At 38.5% G+C, this 17,184-nt stretch overlaps 1 protein-coding gene and 1 pseudogene across 1 annotated transcript; one reads left to right on the forward strand and one right to left on the reverse strand.

The window, feature by feature from the left end:
* Positions 1-1,066: 1,066 nt before the first annotated feature.
* LOC142620966 (uncharacterized) lies at positions 1,067-6,651 on the forward strand (annotated as a pseudogene).
* Positions 6,652-15,056: 8,405 nt separating this feature from the next.
* On the reverse strand, positions 15,057-15,713 carry LOC142620074 (uncharacterized). The gene has a single exon (XM_075793508.1). The coding sequence runs from the start codon at positions 15,711-15,713 to the stop codon at positions 15,057-15,059; it is 657 nt and encodes a 218-aa protein (XP_075649623.1).
* Positions 15,714-17,184: the final 1,471 nt, after the last annotated feature.

A 17,184-nucleotide genomic window follows, 5' to 3' on the forward strand; every position in this document is an offset into this window, starting at 1 on the left:
TAAATAAATAATCTCAACTCAGGGTTTTTTTGTCCATAGAACTAAGACTCGAGTTACCCTTTAGAACTCGACTCTTAGGGACTCAAATTCCAAATGAGGCTACATAACTAATATGTTTTGTTTAAAGCCATACAACGAATAAGTTTGTGAAAATAGAATAATGGGAAAAATAGTACTACAAAGACGTGTATAGAAAACCTGAGATTGCAGGTGAGGGAGGGCTCCTTGAAGATTATTAATGGACAATGGAACAAAGGTTTCACAAGACATGAGTAACACCAACAATGTCACAACTGAAATTTGGGCTCCACGTGATGGATTGCTATTGGCTAAAGAACTTGAACATTTCATATCTTATTGTAGAACCTGACTTTAGTGCTATTGTTTAGTTAATGCTTAATTCTTCTATAAATGCTCTTATAGAACCTCTTTTGACTCATTGCAGTAACCTGTTCCATGTTATACCCAACCCAACAAGCAAATTAGGCATGTCTTCTGAGAAGTTAACAAGTGTACTGATATGCACTTGCTAATATAAGAACTACTTTGTTATCTAATCATATAACAGACTTATTAATAGCTAATTTACTATATATTAAAAAGCACGAACACTTCATTTAGGAGATGTACCCGTATTGTACCGGTCGTTTCACATTATAATTTTCAGAAATTGCTCGTGTCACCATGTCTTAGCTTGTACCGTGTCTGTGTTTCCTAGATTATCTATCCTTTGTTTACCCAAAAAAAAAAGTTTACCACTACAAACTGACTAATTATACTTTGTATAGTGATTAGAGGATATATTCTTATTATTATAAAAGAATTGATAGATGAAGAATCTAGAATGACATTCACAAATCAAGTCCAAAATTATATTTTAACTTGGTTACTGTATACTTTCTATAAAAAAAAAGAAAAAAAGAAAAGAACTTGGTTACTGTATAGACTTGCTATTGAAGTTTGGTGGGAATAACTTCACTGATAAGCGACGAGGACTATAAAGACAAGAAGACCAAGGAGTTCCTACCATGCAAAAAGAAGACTAACACCAACAGCATTAAATTTTCTCAGTTTTCGTTTTCTTTCTTAGATTTATGAAGAAGTTGAAATTGAAATTGCCACCTGGGTACAGATTTTATCCGACAGACCAGGAGATCATCGAACTCTTCTTGAAGCCGAAGATCACTGGGAATGATAAAGATATTAACCATGTTCGCGAAACAGAGTTTTATAACCATGAGCCCTGGGATTTACAGCGTAAAATCTTCTTATTTATGTTATCACACACCCACCTCTATTTATTGGATATTTTATACTTTGTTGTCAAACGTAGGGAAATGTTGTCTTCTTTTTTTCTTTTCTTTTTTCTTTCCTTGTATTAGTTTGTTAATTGTTAACGTTGGAATTCTGTTATAGATTGTTGCATGTTATAGATTTTTTTTTTTCTGGTTAAGTGTATTATATGGTATGGCAGCTAACTGAATCTATATTGGAGTCCTAACCGTGTGTGTATTTTGTTTTTGAATAATTCTAGGACATACCCAATTTCACAAGAGGTTGGTGTGTGCGTGAGTTTTGGACATTTTCTGCTCACTCATATCTACATGAACCTGTCACTTTTGTTCTGTTACTCACACTAGCACAAGTCAACAAGTTGTGAAATTGAGAGTGAAAATCGAATTATTGTATTGTTTATTGTTTTCTGATCTTGGTGTAGTCTGGTTGGGTTCATGTAGTTAGCGTTTTCTTATGTTTAGTCTTTGTATAAAGACTGATGCCTTCTTGGGCTGTGTTCCTCTGCACTTGTATGGTTGTTTTTTCCTTCTTTAATGCACTTACAGATTTACTTACCCAGAAAAAAAAAATGATTGAATTTTGGTTGGTAGTTTTTCTTTTTCATTATTGTGACAAGAAAATTGATTTTTTTTTTTTTGTATGAGTTATAAGTATGATTTAGAACTTACTCAATATGAACATATGATTTTTTTTTTTTTAAAATTTTTTTTAAACCTTGCATTGGTAACTTCATTGTTAGTTTTTCAGTATATTTACTTGCTTTATTGAGTTTGGTAGTACTATTATTTTGGTAACTGTTTTAGTAGTGCCATTATTTTTCCTTTTTGTTGACTTTGATGACAAAATTATGAGTCACTCTTTTGTAAGAACTTTTATTTGTCTTTCATTGTTTTGTGACTTTTTGGTCTCGCAACATAAATTTTGGAAGTAGCACATTTGTTTAGTATGCCCTTATGATTATCTCATTGTTGAGCAAATAATAATATTTACAAATGCTTATGTGAGTTTCTCATTTTGAGTGTCAAAATTTTGTGTTGAGTCTGGCTTCCTGGAATGTAGATATATGTGGGATAGATTCAAAGGACCAAGAGTGGTTCTTCTTCCACGCACAGAGCCTGAAGCATCAGAATGGGAATCGGAAGAACAGGAAAACCAGGGAAGGGTTCTGGAAAGCAACTGGTAAAGATAGGGAAATCTGGTACAGAGGGAGGTTGATTGGAATGAAAAAGACTTTCGTCTACCATAGAGGGCGCACTCCTAACGGAGAAGGGACCAAGTGGGTGATGCATGAATACCGCATAACCCAGGAAGAGTTCGATGGAACACACCCTGGTCAGGTTGGCTTTTGCTTTTCAGTTTGTTTAATTGATGTGATATTGACCTGAAAGTTTTTCTTGATTGCTCAAGAGAATTTTTCTTTTGTTTATTTTGCCTTTTTATTTTTTGTGCTGATTTAAGATCGTTTTGCCTTCAAAATCATTGGAGGTAACTTTAAAGAGGGTTGATTCAATTAAAAAGGGTTGTGGAAGCTGTTAAATTTGTTGATTTTAAGTGAGAGTTAACATTCTTGCTGAATTAATGATCTCTTGATATGTTTAATTGGTGAATTAAGCAAGTTATCCTTACTTTAAAAAGGTAGGCTGTTGGCTTTTATGATTCTAGCTCTTATAACTTCAGAATACACAATTACTATTATAACTTGCCAAACCTCTACTAATGGAATTAAATCCGAGGGCCATTTCCCCTTAACCCTGAAAGTCAGTTTTTTGAGCCTATTTTGGTCGGTTTCACACCAAAAAAAAAGAAGAAAGCTTTTCCTCTTATTCTTTTAATATATATTATAGCAATTAGCAAAGTGAATCTAAACTCCACTTTGTTGTGTGTTATGATTCTAAGGAGAAGTAAGAAAATGAGATAGTCTTATTAATAGAGTGTTAGTGTAGCTTTTGTGTTGTGTGTGAGAATCATAACACAATGCTTTGCCAAGAAAATGAATGGCTAGAACACCTTGATGTATTAAGGATTTGGGTTTTTTATGTTTATGTTTGTGTTAGTGGTCATAATTCATATAATTAATAGTAGATTTTGGTTGGGTACATTACTACTCTATATTCATTATTGGCAAGAACACCTTGTCAACCCCCAAATTTTGGGACTAGGACATTGTTTGTTTGTATGTTTTGTGAATGCGCTTCTATTAGCCCTAAATCACTATTTTTTTTTAATCACTGTGGAATTACCCTCACTGGACTCAAAACAAAATTTATGTAGATTCCTTTATCGTTAGTTTGCTTTTGCTTTACTGAAGGCGCTTCCTTAAACTGACACCTATTATATAACAAATGTTTCTGTAGGACAACCTCCTCTATTTCATTATTGTTAGTTATAACGTTTCTGACACATATTTGCATACTGTTATTTGCATTTTTGTAGAAACTCAATTTGTTGTTTATATTAGGCAATGATGTTACGTTCACCCAATTCACTTGGGTGCTTTACTTTATGCAGAAAGTCTTTGTCTTCTGCCGCTTATTCAATAATGAAGAAAAGAGTAAAAAAGGTGGATCTGCGAAGTCCAAGCCAGCACTGGCTCCTTTATCTCCAGCATCAGAAGTGCAAGTTGAAACTCTTCAAAAAAGTATTCAATCTTGTTATTCTGAAATTTCTGATGAAATGATGTCTGAGGTTCGGTACCTGTTCAGAGTAACAACAACAACAACAACAACTATCATAATGCAAATATTGCAAAATATCAAGCTGCAGAACTGACATATACCGAGGTGATAGAAACTTTGTTCATCATAAGACACTTTCTATGTTTTTATTTTTGGAATTGAGAAGTATTATAAATTAATCAAGTACTTATCTTGTGCACTTATGTTTCTTCCATCAGGATGATTTTAATGTGGCAGAATTTTTGAATATGTTCAATGTCCCGTCTCCAGGGGACACTCCATCAAGTTTATCGCTCATCGCTCCTGGCGTTTTGACTCCCAATATCTCTGAGGATTCAACTCTTATCAATCCTCTTAATAATCAAGATAAGTGCTTTCATAACACATCTTGCAATCAAAATAATCTTGCTGTTGATAATGAGACCCTGAAAAACAATGGGTCATGCGGTGGGTTAGATGCCAATGGACAGGTAAGTGAAAACTCTCAAGATGTTGTTTATTATTTGATCTTGCAAATTTTTCCAGAATATTTTAAGTCGTGTTAATTTGCACCTCAATACTTGTCATTGTTATTATTATTTAGGGAATTAGAAGTGCAGATAACTAATCATATACTTGGTTATCCATTTTTCTTCCATCAGGTTGACCTGGATCTGGATATCTGGGAAGCCATTGAAACAGGCTATATCTGTCCACCAGGGCAATCAGAGTGCAACTCTTTCTCTCCATCAAATTCAAGCCCCGTTACACTTGTTGTTTCTTCTCGTACCATAGCTGAAGCTCCTCTTAAAGAAGCAGAGTCTATGCTAGCACCAGCTTCAGTGCCTCCAGAATTAGGCTGTGAAGCTGAGAATTATCCCACTAGTTTTCAATTTTCTCTTGCGAAAAATTATGATGGAATAACATCAAACACTAAAACACCCATTGAGTACAAGAACGATGGTTACAACACTTATGTTGATAGAAATCAAGTGGAAGTAGTTACATTTGATAAGGTGAGAAAGGCTAGTTAACTGGTTTAGTACCTATCTTATTTATTTATGTTTCTAACATCAGGTTGATTTGTAGGTGGAGGCACGCTCGAATATGTTCTCTGCCTCTCCAAAGCCACTACTTGGCAACATATTATCCCCATTTCACTCACAAGTGCAAGGAGGGTTATATTCTTCTTGCACCTATCACCCTTCTTGCACCTATAACCAATATGGCACGAATGAGCCAGATCCCATTATTTCTAAGTCGTGGGATTCAATTTATAATCCAGATGAGTACTTTCGTAACACATCTTTGAGTCAAAATAATCTTGCTGTTGATGATGAGACCCTGAAAAACATGGCCTCTTTTATCGACAATGGGTCATGCAGTGGGTCAGGTGCCAATGCACAGGTACGTCAAAACTCTCAAGATGTTTTATTGTTGCAAGTTTTATTGTGGCAAGTTTTTCCAGGATATTTTAATTTGTGTCAATTTGCACCTCAAGACTTGTTATACTCCTTTGTGGGTACATTTTAACTTGTTCAAAGTGGTTTATTTGTGTCTTTCGAAAACTAACCTTGCATTGTTTTTATGTACAACAGTCCGAGCAAGAGTATCAAGGTTTGGTGAGGTTTGAAGAGATCATCAAGCCAAAGGTTTCATCATCTGTGTGAGGGTCTTCGGATCTGATCAAAGGATTGAAGATCATAAAATTCTACAACTAAAAAAACGTCAATGATTTAGATAGATAAATAATTAGTAATATTAAAGACAAGGCTAAAATTAGAAGAATTATTAATCTTTCTAGGAAAGAACTTACAAGAAAAAAAAAAGTTTTTCCTCAGAAAGAAAATAAAAAGAATTTTTAATACTCTTTGAAAACAAAGCTGTAAAGTTCAAAAGAATACTCTCTGTTTTTTGAAGCCAAAAGAATACTGTTTCTTAAAAGGTTCAAAACAAAGTTTAAATATTCTTTGAAGACAAAGCTAAAACTCAAAGATTTATTAATATTCTCTGAAGTCTAGTATGTATTGGTACGTTCCACCAAAATTCTGGGGATTTTGCTGAAAATGGGAGCCCTTCCTCTTCCCAGTTACATTGGCAAACATTCTCCAAAGTCTCTTTTGAAGAGATTCACTCTTTGTCGACTCAAACAGACTTGGACTTATAGGCTTTTCCAAGTCAAACAGCGTTAATAGTCTTCTACTCTTTTTCAAACCACAGACTTATGGTCTTTTACATTCAAAGGCCTATGGCTTCCTGACTTACAGTCATTGGAACCTGGATTGTTACTCTTCCCCCACAATCTAGGTTGGGATTTTTTAAAATCCCCTATTCTTAGAAGACTCTAATTGTGGTTTAAATCATTGACGTTTTAGAAAAGTAGAATTGTGAGATTCAAGATCTTGATCAAGATTTTAACAACCTCCGGACAAACTCCATTACAGAGACAAACAACTACGGTAGATTACTATACCGTCATTTCTGTGTATAATGTTGATGAGCACTTGTAATGCGTCCTCAGTTGCCGGTGATGTGAACGAATTCTATATGTATGTAATGAATTAAGCTATCATTTGGAATTAGTATGAGGATTTGACAACTACGAAATTGGAAGCAAGGCTTCATTGTTGTTAAGTTTGTATGCAGTGTGAATTATGTTTAACTGTACTGATAATTGTCTACTTCCTGTAAACGTGTAATGTTATATACCCTTTAAGTCAACCGATGATTTTTGTTAGTGTTATCATCTTTAATGTTTGGGATGGTTAAAATTTGTTCACTGGAATGTGGTTGTTTTTAAGATGCTTCTGTGTGTTTTAACAAGACTGTTGGGTTAAAATAAATTGACTTCGATTAATTAATTCAATTACTCAAGTTAAATACAAGAATTTCTGCAGGTAAAGCTTTAACTGTTGTTGAATTTCAATGTTCTATTATTAATGTTGCTATTATTCTAAGTGCATATTTAAGCTTCAAAGATAGGTTGCTTGCAGTGATGGTAGTTTTACATTTGGAACACACAATATTGTTTCGGAATATTTGATAAATCTCCTTACATAAGTTTAAGGTGTCCTAAAGTTTGGCTAATGCATCTTCAGAATTTGTAAGTTATGCTAGACATTTTTATGTAATGAGGATGATCTTTTTTGACTTTCAAAACCTATTATTCTTGCTTTTCTGTTGTCATAATATTTTTTTGGAGTGGATCTTTTCTGTGGCTTGCTTTTTGGATCTTCAATAGTATACTCCCTTACTAAGGAGCTATTAAATGTGCATTGTCGCCTTTTCTGGGACCGTCCCTTGCTAAGGACTAACTACAATATGATTGTCCCTTGCTAAGAACTAAATACAATACTGAGTTTTTAATCACAACTTGCCATAGGTTTTCAAAACCTATTCAATATGCTCACAAAAATAATCCATTCATATTTCTCAAAATATAAAGTTATATTCACACATACAAGTTTAAATAAATTTAGGTTGTCCCACAAGTTTTTCATAAAACGAACAGTCAATGTGCACACCAAACATTTATAAAATATCAATTTATATATAGAATATCAACATATTTCTTTGATATAGAATAGTTTAATAATCAACACTATTTTGAGAAAACCCTCCAAAATTAGTAAACACCACTTACCTCTTATTTTAAAAAATATGAAACCAACCTCCCTTGAATCACAATAACTCAGTAGGATTAGAGCCTAGCAACACCAAAAATAGGTCCATCAATACACAATTTTCTACTTAAAATCTGTTTTCACACTTAAACGATTAGACAATACTAACATATCAAAAATTCTCTATTTATTTTCTTACAGCCCAATTCACTTTTAGCTTTGATCCAATTGTTCTATTTCACATATTCTCGTTATCTATTAATTGGCATGTTTGTACTACAACTCTATGGAACTCTAGGATTTTATTACGTGTCTAGCCATCATATAGATTACTACAATTCTTAGAATACACATAATATAATCTTGATTGATTAATCCAATATTCATATTTGATCATTCTTTCTCTCTCTCTCTCTCTCTCTCTCTCTCTCTCTCTCTCTCTCTCTCTCTCTCTCTCTCTCTTTTTATAAGCAGGAAATTAATATATTTCAATAACCATATCAACCTTGTCACCAAGAAACAAAACACAATAAAATCCTAAGAAGAGGACACGCGAACCTAATGGCAGAGTCATAAGTATGGAATAGATTCAAGTAAAATAAAACTTCAATATAGACCGAATGATGGATATCTGATCCATCTAATAATAGAAGCCATATATTATATCTTAGTTCATCAACCCAATGACCCATAATCCTCTTGATGCCGCAAAACATAAGGACATTGCCGGACACGTATATGGACAATGACAATGGCGGTGAAATAGAGTGAGACTATAAACAATTATATATAAACCACAAAGCACCCCTTGTTCTAATATAATAATCCTAGTTTTAGATCCATAACAGCAGCCCCTATTTTTATTTTTATTTTTCTATTAGGTACGCCAATAATAGATGCTATAAGAGTGGGAACAAAAGCTAGCCATTAAGTATTTCAACTTTCCTAAGTTTAGAGCAGAAGAGAGCAATACTTGTAGTCTCCACTCATAGCCATAGTGAAGCAAAGTAAGGTTCAGTAGTGTGTTGCTGCTGAAGCAAAAGGAAGCCCCATCAGCAAATACACATGTAGCTTAAGAAGTAAAAGACTAGGGTTTTTTTTTTAAAAGCTTATCAAGGCCCATATATATACTTATGCCACCTCACTTGGGCTTTATATTCCATAGTATTTATTTTATTTTTAATATCTTAGGCCCAAATCAATTATATCCATTTAATTGTGGGCCTCCTTTTTAATTTACGTATAAGAATTAGATAAGTAATAAAATTATGGAGTGTTATAGTATCAACCAAACAAGTTATAGGTGGGAATAGGTTTAATTAGAAAGCACAGACATTTCATTTAGGGTGTCGTACTCGTGTTGTATCCAGGTTATACCCGTGTCATACCAGTGTTGTTTCGACCGTTTTATGTTATAAATCACAAAAGAAATTAAATTCTATGCTATTGTTCGTGATGAAACCTCCAAACCAAATAGAACCCAGGTGCAGGTGAAGTGGACTAAACCCCCTCCCAAGTTGGGTGAAGTTAATAGTGATGGGTCAGTGTGTGGGAATTCTAAGATTATGTTTGGCATTGGTTGAAAAATGCAGCTTTTTATTATTTAGCTTATTTTTGCTATTATTTAGCTTATTTTTACTACTATTCATGAGCTTTGTTGTACTTTTTAGTACTATTTATGGGTCTCACTGTATTATTTCAATTAGCTTTTAGTTTTATTTACAGTACTTTTAGCAAAAAAATTTCAGTTTCAGCTAAATAAACTATTTTCAAATGGACACTAAGTTGGCTGCTGGTGGTGGGGTCCTTCTAGGGATAAGTTATGATATTATGGTTGAGCTATGGGCCCTTGAAGATGGCCTATCTTGTTTATATGCTTTCTAACTTGTCCTTTAAAAATCTTATGTTGATTGCAGGAACCTGGCGAGAATCTTCACTAATTGCACAATGTCGCATGTTTATAGAGAAACTAATAGATGTGTTGACAGCATAGCTAAAATAAGACTACATAATTAATATTGTTACGTTTAAAGCCATGCAACGAATAAGTTTGTGAAAATAGAATAATGGGCAAAAAAAGCCCTACAAAGACGTTTATGGAAAACCTAGGATTGTAGCTAAGGAGGGCTCATTAAAGATTATAATGGGCAATGTATTAAAGGTTTTTGGCAAGATACATGGGTAATACCAATATCATCACCACTAAAATCTTGACTCTAGTGTGTGGTTCAGTTGATACTTTATTCTTCTATAAATGCTTTTATGGAACCTAGCTTTCAATAATTGCAGGAACCTGTTCCATTACTTCTATACTATACCCAACAAACAAATTAAGCATGTCTTTCAAGGAGCTAACGAGTGTATTAATGCACCTGCTAATATAATAACTACTTTGTTATCTAATTATGTTTCTTCTATTGAGCATGATATACTTATTAATAGCTAAACTATTATATATTCTTTGTTTACCCCCCCCCCCCCACCCCTGACCAGCCAGTTGCCTCCTTTACCCCATCCTTGGAAAGGGAAGGGTTTAATGATGGACCCTGGTCTCGTCTCTAAAAAGCGCACCGTCCTCCTCCACAAGGATTCGCAGTACGCCATTGGGCAACTTTCATTTATCATCAAGGCTGATGATTACGAGGACTTAGGCAACCATGCAACTGAGGTTATGGGGGAGATGGGCCTCTTTAGCCTGGCACAGGTATGCATCCGTCCTTCTTTCTTTCCTGTTGCTTCATTACCTTTGTTACTAATGATGTTTTGTTTTTCTCAGGAGGTGCTTATGATGAAGGGCCTAATGGACCATTGCATGGCCCGAGAGCAACTGGTGGATCGTCTCAAAGAGAGGGCTAAGACCACGGAGATGGGGCTTCGTAAGCTTAACGCCTAGAAGGATGTTCAGATCAAGAAACTTGACTTGATGAAGAAAGCTTTAAAGGAGTCAGAGGAGCAAACTGAGGTGCACACAAAGGTTCTTAAGGACAAGGAGGGGAAGTCTCCTCGCTAAAGAAGCAAGTTTGTCACGCCAAGGAGGATGCTGTATGCCTTCCTATATGAGCTAGGCGGTTGTTTTGCCAATGACTTCAACGACTGCCTCTGTCAAGTCAAGGCATTCTTCCCAGATCTAGACTTGTTCCAGATTTCAATTAAAATCATGGCCCAAAACCCTAGCTCGACCCGTCGGCCTCGAAGGCACTGACGAATTGTTTATGGACGACCTTACTCCCAACAATCAAGGTGACGGAGAGGCCCGCTCTTCATGACGATCAGGTGAAATCCGTTGAGGATGAGACCTGTCCTCTTAAAGAAGCCAAGATGGTTGATAAAGAGAAGGATGAGGAGACCCTTGTTGATCAATCATAAATTTTTGAATTGTCATCGTTATCTTTTTAATCTTTTTCCCCTTTTTTTTCTTGTAAAAATTCCTGGGAGAACAAAATTCATGTTATTATTACAGTCGCCCATTGTTTTTAGGTTTTGGATGTAAACATTTACCCTCCATGGGCCTTTATCTACTATGTTTTTATATCTGTTAAGCACACCCATTCATTCATAAACTTAGCAATCTTTGAATTTAATAAATACCCGTCTATAATACAGGTTTAGAAGGCACTCGTCGAGATGCATCTGTCCACATAGGGACAGCGCACCTTTAAGGCGTCCCCGAGATGTACCATCCCCATAAGGACATGGTAATTTTCAAAGCATCCTGTGAGATGCACCATCCACGTATTTATGTAGTAAATTTTAAGGCATCCCTTGGGATGTATCTGTCCTTTTAAGGACTTGGTAAATTTCAAAGCATCCTTTGAGATGCACCGTCCATGTGTGGACGTAGTAAATTTTAAGGCATCCCTTGGGATGTATCTGTCCTCTTAAGGTCTTGGTAAATTTCAAAGCATCCTTTGAGATGCATCGTCCACGTATGGACGTAGTAAATTTTAAGGCATCCCTTGGGATGTATCCGTCCTCTTAAGGACTTGGTAAATTTCAAAGCATCCTTGGGATGCATCCGTCCACGTATAGACGTGGTAAATTTTAAGGCATCCCTTGGGATGTATCCATCCACGTATGGACTTTAATAATAGATGCATTTTTGTAGAGACTTATATACACACGACATATTTGAATAACTTCTCTTATTATGGTCAATAAGTGCATAAGCCAAAAAAAATTCTTCGAAAAAGTAAAAAGCTGCCCTTTGGGCTTAAAAATTATTGTAGATAATAAAAATTAATTGAAAAAAAATAAACTGGAAATGAGGAATGGTGCTCTACGTGCCGTTGTCTACTAGTAGTATTTCTTTAGGTGCTGGGGGTTCCATGGATTGTGTAACTTTCATCCGTCGAGTGTTTCCAGGTGATAGGTGTATTTCCTCTGCCACGAAGTGATTCTATAAGGTCCTTCCCAATTGGGTCCTACCTTTCCTTGGGAGGGATCTCTTGTAGCACCCATCACCTTACTCAAGACAGGATCTCCAGCTTGAAAATCCCTGTGTTTTATTCTGGAATTGTAGTGCTTGGCCATGAAGTCCTGGTATCGTGCTAACCTTTGTTCGCTTGTCGCTCTGACCTCGTCCACTAAGTCCAGTTGTAGGCACATGGCCTCGTCATTCCTGCTCTCATCATGGTTCTCCACCCTATAGCTTGTGAGTTCGACTTTAGTGAGAATAACGGCGTCGCTCCCATATGCTAGTCGAAAGTGTGTTTCTCTTGTAGGTGATCTGGCCGTCGTCTTGTACGCCCACAATACGCTTGGAAGCTCGTTGGGCCATATGCCATTTACCCCCTCGAGCTGAGTCTTGATGATATTGAGTAAGGATCAATTCGTGACCTCAACTTGCCCGTTGGCCTAAGGGTGTGCGGGTGAGGAGTAGTGATTCTTGATCCCCAATTGTGAGCAAAAATCCCTGAACGGTTCGTTGTCAAACTGCTTTCCATTGTCCGAAACCAAGACTCTAGGGATCTCGTACTTGCAGATGATGTTTCTCCAAACGAAGCTTCGTACGTTTTTCTCCTTGATGGTGGTCAGGGCTTCAGCTTCTACCCATTTGGTAAAGTAATCTGTGCTGGCTACTAGGAACTTTAGTTGCCTTATTGCTGTTGGGAATGAGCCCATGATGTCCAACCCCTATTAGGCACAAGGCCATGAGGCCGTCATCGGAGTGAGCTCTTCTGTTGGCTATCTGATGATGTTGTTGAACTTCTGACACTTGTCGCAAGCTTTGACATAGGCTTAGGCATCCTTCTGCATGGTAAGCCAATAGTATCCTGCTCGAATCAGCTTGTGTACTAGTGATCGTTACCCTGAATGGTTCTCGCAAATTTCTTCATGAACTTTTCTCATGACATAATCGGCTTTTTCAGGGCTTAGGCATCTTAGGTATGGTCGGGAGAAACCTCTTTCATAGAAGACATCCTTTATTAGGACGAATTGTACCGCTTGAACCTTCAACTTCCTTGTGGCCTCCATACCGGCAGGTAATGTTCCGTCTTTCAGGTAGGAGACTATTGGTGTGGTTCAATTACTTTCGGAACCTATCTCCTGCACACTAATGCCATCTATTAAAGCTAAAAGCTAGACAAAAGAAAGTACCTTACTGGGGATGAGCATGTGTTCTGCTGATGCGGCCTTGGCAAGACGGTTGACATGCTCGTTCTCTTCCCTTGGGATTTGAACAAACTTAGCTTGAAGGTCATCCACCCGTTTCCTTTCTTGCTCTGGGTATTTCTTCATCCTTTCACCTTTGCATTTGTAATCACTGTTCACCTGACTTATGACTACATGAGAATCGTAATAAACAACCACACTTGTGGCCCCTACTACTTTGGCAAGATCCAGTCCTGTCACCAGAGCTTCATACTCCGCCTCATTGTTGGTTGTAGGAAAGTCGAGATGAACCATGCATTTAATCTTGTCTCCTTTTTGAGAGTGGAGTACTATATCTGCTTTGTCAGCCTACATGTTGGACGATCCGTCCATGTGGATACTCCACTAAAGATGCTCTTCTGCCCTCTGGCCTTCCATATTAGTGAATTCTGTAATGAAGTCAGCGACCACTTGTCCCTTCATGGTAGTACGCGGTTCGTACTGTACGTTGAATTCACTCAACTCAATAGCCCATAGTGTCATCCGTCCTGCGGCTTCAGGATTACTTATTGCTCTCCGTAGAGGCTTGTCTATCAGAATGATCACAGTGTAGGCCTGGAAATACGGTTTGAGATTGTAAGCTGCAGTTACTAAGGTGAAGGCTAGCTTCTCCATTGGGGGCTACCTCTCCTCTATGCCTCAGAGTGCTCTGCTATTGTAGTATACAGGCTTCTACACCGTGTCTTCTTCTCTGACCAATGCTACACTGACGGTAGCTAGAGAGATGGCGAGGTAAAGAAATAACTCTTCTCCATCTTTGGAAGGATATAAAAATGGCGGGGAGGAAAGATATGCTTTTAAGTCCTTAAATGCTTGTTGGCACTCGGCCGTCCACTCAAAGGACTTCTTCAATGTGTGAAAGAAAGGCAGGCGTTGTCCATTGCCCTTGATACAAACCTATTCAGCATCGCTACCTTGCCATTAAGGCTTTGCACCTCTTTAATGTTCCTGGGTGGTGCCATCTCCATTATGGCTTGAATCTTGTCTAGGTTGATTTCAATGCCCTTTTGAGACACCATGAACTCTAGGAATTTTCCAACCGTTACTCCAAATGCGCATTTACTTAGATTAAGTTTCATGTTGTAAGAGCGGAGGGTATCGAAAGTCTCCTTAAGGTTTTCCAGATGGTCATCTTCCCGTCGACTTATCACTACCATGTCGTCCACATAGACTTGGACATTCCTCCTAATCTAATGTGCAAATATTTTGTTTGTTAGCCTTTGATACGTTGCGCCCACGTTCTTGAAACCAAATGGCATCACTTTGTAGCAAAAGAGGCCTTGGTTGGTGACGAATAAGGTCTTCTCCTGATCAACCTCGTCTAGCTTGATCTGATTGTAACTAGAAAACGCATCCATGAAGCTCAACAACTAGTGTCTTGCTGTTGAGTCAACCAGGACATCAATCTGCGAGAGCGGGTAGCTATCTTTGGGGCACGCCTTATTTAAGCCTATGAAGTCTACACACATCCTCCATTTTCCATTGGCTTTCTTGACCATCACCACGTTGGCCAGCCAATTGGGGTAGTATACTTCTCGTATGAACTCTGCTTCCTACAATTTGTGAACTTCTTCCGCTATAGACTTGTCTCGCTCCTGGGCTAACATTCGTTTCTTCTGTTGGATAGGGGAAAAAGAGGGTAATACATTCAACTTGTAAACCATGACCGAAGGGTTAATCCCGGGCAAGTCTTTGTTGCTCCAAGCAAAGACATCCTAGTTCTCTCTTAGGAATGTTGTGAGTGCTTGACAGACTGGGGGGCTAGCAAAGGGTGTCGATCCTAGTCATTTGCTCAGGTTTGGAGTCATCAAGGAGTATCTCTTTCAACCCTTCAACGGGCTCTGTAACCGTTTGTTGTTCTTCTATGCTTGTGGTCTATAAGTGGTCGTCCATCTCCAACATTGCTATGTCGCACTCGCGCGCCACTTGCTCCATGTACCTCTCCTACTCCGTACTCAATGGGGAACTTGATCATCAGGTGATAGGTTAAAGTTACGGCCTTCCATGAATTTAGGGTAGGACAACCCAGTATGGAATTGTAAGCAGACGAACAGTTGACGACATGGAATGTAACATCCTTAGTAATTTGTTGAGGGTAATCACCAACCGTCACGGGCATTATGACTACATCGAAGGGGTGTACTTTCATTCCTCTGAACCCAATGAGTGGTGCATTGGTCAGTACGAGCCATTCTCTCTCGATCCTCATCTGCTGGAACGCCGAGTAATAAAGGATATCAGTAAAGCTTCCATTATCAACTAGGTTTTGGTGTGTGTCGTAATCCTTTACCCGTATGCGAACAATGAGCGCATCGTCGTGTGGGTGGTAGAGACGTCTAGAATCTTCCTCTGAGAACCCAATCATGGGGTTGTCGACCCGTGCCATCTTTGGAACGAAACCCGTTAGCTGGACGCTCTGAACCATTCTTAGGTAAGTCTTACGTGCCTTTCTAGACGAATCGGAAGCTGCGGTGCCCCCTACAATCATCCTTTTGTCTCCTAGGGGTGGCTTGGGGCACTCGTTATCCCTTCTTGTAGCTTGCTCCTATGGTGGGTCTGCCCTTTCTTTGCTGATGAATCATAGTAGTTTCCCTTGTCTGATAAGGGCTTCAATCTATTGCTTTAAGTCATAGCATTCAGATGTGTTGTGACCGTGATCCCAATGAAAATGGCAATACTTGTCTTTGGACCTCTTGCTGGGATCTCCTTTCAACTTGCCAGACCACGTCAAGGTTGTATCGTCCTTGATCTGCATCAATACCTGAACAATCGAGGCAGTCAGCGGGGTGAAGTTGGTGAACCTTCTTGTAGGGGGCTTGGAGTGCCTATCCTCTTATCTGTCTCTGGTCCTAGTCATCTTCCATCCCCTGTCCTGCCATGCATCTTCTTGCCTTTCCCTCTTTTTGGGTTTCTCCTCTCGAGCCAATAGCGCGTCTTCTGCGTTCATGTACTTCGTAACTCGATAAAGTACATTTGACATGGTCTTTGGGTCATTTTTGTATAAAAATAACAAAAACTTCCCCTTCCGCAGACCGTTGATGAATGTAGTAACAAGTATCTTGTCATTAGCTTTGTCTATCGAGAGGGCTTCCTTGTTAAAACGGGTTATGTAAGACCTCAGCATCTTGTCCTCCCATTGTTTGATGCTCATTAGGTATGTAGTGGACTTCTTATACCTATGCCCCCTGATAAAGTGCGAGGCAAACTGCTCGCTCAGCTCCTTGAAGGTACCAATGGAGTTGGGCGTCAATCTGCTGAACCACACCCTTGCAGGACCCTTCAGTGCAGTTGGGAAGGCTTGGCACATGATTTCGTCTACCACACCTTGTAAGTGCATGAGGGTTTTGAATGACTCTAGGTGGTCCAAGGGATCTTTTGACCCATCATAGGCTTCTATCGTCGACATACGAAACTTTGCAGGAAGGGGGAATGAAGTGACGGGTGCTGTGAATGGCGAGTCTGTCCGGTGGACCAGCTTGTCAAGGTCGTTTGACACCCGTCCCTTGAGGGTGTTCATCATGAAGTCCATCCTCTCCTTCATCATTTGCATCTTTGCGACCATATGTAGTGGTGCCGTATTTGCGACGGATGGACAGCTAGTATCCTATAGCTCTTATATGCTCGGGGCATTGTTGCCTTTTGGTCCTACTCGGTCCCTTATTTCGGCTCTAATGCCCTCTTGCTCCTCTCCGTGACTGTTGCGCCCAACATCCCTTTAGCGCAGCTGTTCCTCTAGGTTATGGTTTTGCTTAGTAAGGCATTCCATAGCCGTGACTAGGGTCTGTACCTGTCTTTCAAGGGAAGTAGTGTGTGGTTCATCTCCGTTATTGTTTTTGGTTGCCATTGAGCGAGTGACCACCATACAACTCTTTATCTGGGAAGTGTGAAATGGCTACTATTGCTTTCTTGTTCCTTCCCACAGACGATGCCAATTGATGATGCCAAAATTGTCAGTGAGC

Source organism: Castanea sativa, chromosome 12, assembly GCF_040712315.1.
Source record: "Castanea sativa cultivar Marrone di Chiusa Pesio chromosome 12, ASM4071231v1".
Classification (NCBI taxonomy): domain Eukaryota; kingdom Viridiplantae; phylum Streptophyta; class Magnoliopsida; order Fagales; family Fagaceae; genus Castanea; species Castanea sativa.

What these genes read in the sequence shown, in the direction of transcription:
- LOC142620074 (XM_075793508.1), bottom strand. Translation starts at nt 15,713, where the DNA reads ATGATTGTAGGGGGCACCGCAGCTTCCGATTCGTCTAGAAAGGCACGT.